We start from the raw sequence: 5044 nt of genomic DNA on the forward strand, positions 1-5044 counted from the left end.
CAGGGCCCAGTGGTGGTAGGGGGGCAGAAGGGAGGGGCTGTATGGTGGCATCACTAACAGCTGCCTTGCCTTTTCTTGCAGGTTGGTTTAAAGGGAAGGAAGATTAATTAGTCTGTGCTCCTTCTGAATCCTGGGACTGGAGGAAGAGGATAGGCTGGGCTGAGGATGTAGCTCAGTAGCAGAACAAATGCTTAGTCATGAAGAAGCCCTGGGTGTTCCATTCTAGCACCAAAAGTTTTTTTTTTTTTTTTTAAGAGGATGAGGGTGCTCAGTGGTGCACACTTGTAATCAGAGTCTGAGGTAGGAGGATCATGAGTTCAAAGCCAGCTTCAGCAAAAAGCAAGGTGCTAAGCAACTCAGTGAGACCCTGTCTCTAAATAAAATACAAAATAGGACTGGGGATGCGGCTCATTGGTTGAGTACTCCTGAGTTCAATCCCAGGTATCCCCCGCCCCCCGAAATAAAGGACAGTCTTTGGAGCTAGTCATACCTGGGCTTGAAGGCACCTCCATGTGATGGAGAGCAGGTGACTTTGCTCCTGTCTATAACACAAAGACGATAAAGATCTGTTCCCCATGGTTATTTGGTTTGGTTTCATCTCCCCTATGTTGGGGATTGAACCCAGGGCCTTGCAAAAACTAAGAATGAGCCACTACTGAGCCACATCCTAGCTCCCCATAGATTTTAGTCAAGTGCAATGCCTGGCCCTCCCTGAGTACCTAACCACTGTACTCCTCTCCTCCACCCTACCCCTGGTCCTGCATGCTTCTGATGGCCAGTTACTTACGCTCCATTGCCATGACAACTCCCGGAAGCCTTCTTGGAGGGAGCCGCCCGCCTCAGATTGCCCCACCACGGCTTGCCTCCTCAGCACTTAGGCGCATTCTTTGCAGTAATTCCCTGGGAGGCAGGCGAACAACCACCCAGAGCTGGGCGCTGACTTGGCAGCAAGGTGGGGTTGCAGAGTCACTCAGAGCAGGAATGCTGCCCGGTCACTTTCAGGACAGTGTGTGAAGTACTTTGGGTGCTGAGAACACCTACGGTCTGACCCCAGCTTTTTTTTTTTTTAATATTTATTTTTTTAGGTGTAGATGGACACAACACAATACCTTTATTTTTATGTGGTGCTGAGGATCGAACCCGGATCCCTCCCGTGCTAGGCAAGCGCTCTACCGCTGAGCCACAATCCCAGCCCTGACCCCAGCTTCTTTTCCCCACCTGTTGCCTTGAACTGGGGAGATGCCCTGAGCTAAAGGACCAGGTTCAAGCAGACTTAGAGGTTTGCTTGTGCTGTTCCTGTACAGTCAACCCTGGGACTCTCAGATGGGTCCTCCATCTCTTCCCAGTTGGCGTGGGAGGCTTCTGGAGGCTTTACCCCTCCCCTTTCTCAACAGTGAAAAGGTCTGGCCTTCCAGCCCTGCTATTTCTGAATGGCTTCTCCTTTGAGCCTTAGGTGTTTCACCATCATAGGCCTCAGTTTCCTCATCTGCAAAATGAATATAGTGTTTGCCTCATTGGGTCCTTATAAGGATGAAATGAGTCAAAAGAACATGCATGACTTGGCAATCCAACCAGTCTGGGTTCTAGTCTCAGCCTGTCTCCTCTGTGACCTTGGACATGTTTCTTACCCTCTCTGTCCACAAGTCCCATCTGTGGATTGAAATAGTAATGCTAAACATAAGATTATCATGAGGCTTAATGTGGTAATGCATGTGAACTGCTAACTATATTCCCACAACATTTGAGCAGTTAACACAGTGCCTAGAACAATGCTAAGGATTTTATTTGCAGTTTTCAATAGTGGTAGAGCTCCCCTGGGTTCAATCCCCAATACTAAAAAAATAGGAAAGTCCCCATCTTAACTACCTACCTGAGTTACATCCCCGGTCCTTTACATTTTGATTCAGGGTCTTGCTAAATTTCTGAGACTGACCTTAAACTTACAGTCCTCCTGCCTCGGGCTCCCTAGCAGCTGCGATCACAGGCATGCACCACCACACAAGGCTCTGTCTAAATTTAATTCCTAGCTTTTCTTTCACCAATTATGTGACTTTAGGTAAAACCTGGTCTCTCTGTGCTTCTATTTCCCCATCTGCAAAGTGGAAATAATAGTACCTACCTCATTGGGTTATTGTGAGAATTAAGCAAATTTATATCTTAACATAGAAAGTGCTTCGATCAGGTCCTGGTGCTTAGTAAATTCTGTGCTTGTGTTTGCTCTTACTTGCTCTTCTGAGTCATACCTTCAAATGGATCATTCTCCAGATTTGGCAAATCGAGGCTTTCAGAAAGGGTTTGACTTTCCAAAGGCACAGCAGCTGGTACATGGTCAACAGTAGATGATGATACTGTAATGATTACCTCGAAGTCCTGCTTGCAGACGTTGGGAGGCCAGGCTCCTGACACTGCTCTTTACTGCCCTTCTCTCCCTCTGCAGGTGGTCCGAAGCAGCCTGGAGGAGCAAGGACTCCGCGTGCACAGTGTGCGACTGCACGGCTCAGCCGCTAGCCACGTGCTGCACCCTGAAAGTGGCCTGGGCTACAAGGACCTGGACCTGGTGTTCAGGGTGGACCTGCGTAGTGAGGCATCCTTCCAGCTGACCAAGGCAGTGGTGCTGGCCTGCCTGTTGGACTTCCTGCCAGCCGGCGTGAGCCGGGCTAAGATTACACCACTCACACTCAAGGAAGCGTACGTGCAGAAGCTGGTGAAGGTGTGCACAGACACAGACCGTTGGAGCCTCATCTCGCTGTCCAACAAGAGTGGCAAGAATGTAGAGCTCAAGTTCGTGGACTCTGTGAGGCGACAGTTCGAGTTCAGCGTCGACTCCTTCCAGATAATCCTAGACTCCCTCCTGCTCTTTGGCCAGTGCTCATCCACCCCCATGTCTGAGGCCTTCCATCCAACTGTGACAGGTGAAAGTCTGTATGGGGACTTTGCAGAGGCCCTGGAGCACCTGCGGCACCGCGTCATCGCCACACGCAGCCCTGAGGAGATCCGTGGCGGTGGCCTCCTCAAGTACTGTCACCTCCTGGTGCGGGGTTTCCGGCCACAGCCCAGCACTGATGTGCGTGCCCTACAACGGTACATGTGCTCCCGCTTCTTCATCGACTTTCCCGACCTGGTGGAGCAGCAGCGCACGCTGGAACGCTACCTGGAAGCTCACTTCGGCGGGGCCGATGCAGCCCGCCGCTATGCCTGCTTAGTGACACTGCACCGGGTGGTCAACGAGAGCACCGTGTGCCTCATGAACCATGAGCGCCGCCAGACACTGGACCTCATTGCCACACTGGCACTCCAGGCCCTGGCTGAGCAGGGCCCAGCTGCCGCTGCTGCTCTGGCCTGGCGCCCTCCAGGCCATGATGGAATTATGCCAGCCACCGTCAACTACTATGTGACCCCTGTGCAGCCCCTACTGGCTCGGGCCCACGCCTATCCCACCTGGCTGCCTTGTAACTGACTATGACCCTGGCCAGAAGGGACTGGGCCTCATGGGCTGGGGTGGGGTCACCAGGAATATGTGAGGAAATGGCGAGAGACAAGCAGGCTGTGCCAGCCAGCCCAGCACTCCTGCAGGGTTGGGCCTTCGGTGGAACATGGCAGACTTCACTGAAGGAGGCCTCTGTGGGCTTCAGGCCAAGCAGATTCTTGGCAGGAGGACCCTTTGGTTACTGCACCGCATTTTTGGATCAGCATGATTGTGGGGCTACTTGTTTTGAGGGTCCATTGCCTTTAGGAGACAAAGCAAGTTTAGGAGGTAGCCTCAATGTTCAGCACCCTGGGTTTATTTCCATGGCCTAGAAAGAATCTTTTTGACTAGGGTCAGCCAGCCCAGAGACTGGTATGTGATGAGGGTGTCTCACTTTGGGTCAGGCTGAACCACTGAGTCTGGTGGCCCAGCCTGGCTAATCACTTGGGGGAGGGAAACTGAGGCATAAGGCAAATACCTGGGTTTGGGGAGGGAGGGTTTGACCCAATCTCCTGAAACCCATACCCCAAGCTGTGAAGCCTTCCTCTTGAGGGGCGGGGAGTATGCAGTGGGCCCGAGGTGTACAGCTAGGAGATGTAGTCCGACCCTCCCAGTGTGTCCTTCTTTCCCTTGTATGGTGAGAAGCCCTGCTTGCCTGGGAGCTTGTCCTTTGGAAGGTGCTGGGCCAAAAGTTTCACTGGCAATTTGAGTTGTCCCACCCCACTGGCTTGGCTAGAGGACTCTGACACGCAGGGGAGCCCTACCCTCACCTCCTTTTCCACTCCTCTGGGTTCGTTGCTATTTTGCACTGTTACCACCTACCAATAAAAATTGTCTACACTGAGCCTTGGGAGAAGGATCCTCCCAGTCTGAGTCTGGCTTCTATCTTGGGAGAGGAGGTGGGGTCTGAGGTCTGGACAAGGCTGCAGGGTGGCCCCGCCTTCCCTCTGCACCAGCCCCAGCCTAACAGCTTGTGTCTTCCAGTGTCCTGCACCTGCAGCTTGTTGAGTCTAGGATTCTCTCATTAAAGATGAAATGTTTCAATTGCCCAGGTTTCCTACCTAGGGTCCTAGGAGGCCCAGACCTTGCCTCATACTGCAATACCCAGGGCTGCTTAATTCCAGCTCTGCCCAGAGCAGGTGGGGAACTCACTGGGTGAATCTGGAGTGAAGGACCCTCCAGTAATGGCAGCTGAGACTGGGGGGACTTCTTGTGTCCCCTAGAGTCCAGATAGGGTCCCCCATCTAGGAGAGTCTCCTTCAATCCTCCTCCTTCCTTTCCACCTACAAGTGCTCTGAATAGCAGGTCCCCTGGGAGGGACAGGGTCTTTCCTTTCTGAACCCAGCTGGGGCCAAGCCAGGTTGTCTGGGGGAGCTGTTCCCTCAGGGCATCAGCCACTCACCCCTGGACGCTGCCCACTGTTTACCTGGTCTCTTTGATCCAGGGATTGCAAAGCCCTTAATATATTTAGCCTCATTAGGGGCCTCTGAAGTGGTGACTTTGATGGTTCCAGCCAGGGTGGGGAAAACAAGGCCCCAAAGGAGACCTCAGGTCATCAAGGTGAGTCCAGCCACCTCA

At 52.7% G+C, this 5044-nt stretch overlaps 1 protein-coding gene across 1 annotated transcript in view; it reads left to right on the forward strand.

Moving 5' to 3' along the window:
• Positions 1 to 4310, forward strand: part of Tent5b (terminal nucleotidyltransferase 5B) — a gene marked incomplete at its 5' end in the record, with an annotated part of 6424 nt that extends 2114 nt beyond the window's left edge. Inside the window, one exon of the mRNA XM_015484768.2 lies at positions 2438 to 4310. Within this exon, the coding sequence (XP_015340254.1) occupies positions 2438 to 3457 (1020 nt within the window). The remainder of the gene's footprint in view (positions 1 to 2437) is intronic.
• Between the last annotated feature and the right edge of the window lie 734 nt (positions 4311 to 5044).

This window comes from Marmota marmota, unplaced genomic scaffold (genome assembly GCF_001458135.2).
Source record: "Marmota marmota marmota unplaced genomic scaffold, marMar, whole genome shotgun sequence".
In the NCBI taxonomy this organism is placed as follows: domain Eukaryota; kingdom Metazoa; phylum Chordata; class Mammalia; order Rodentia; family Sciuridae; genus Marmota; species Marmota marmota.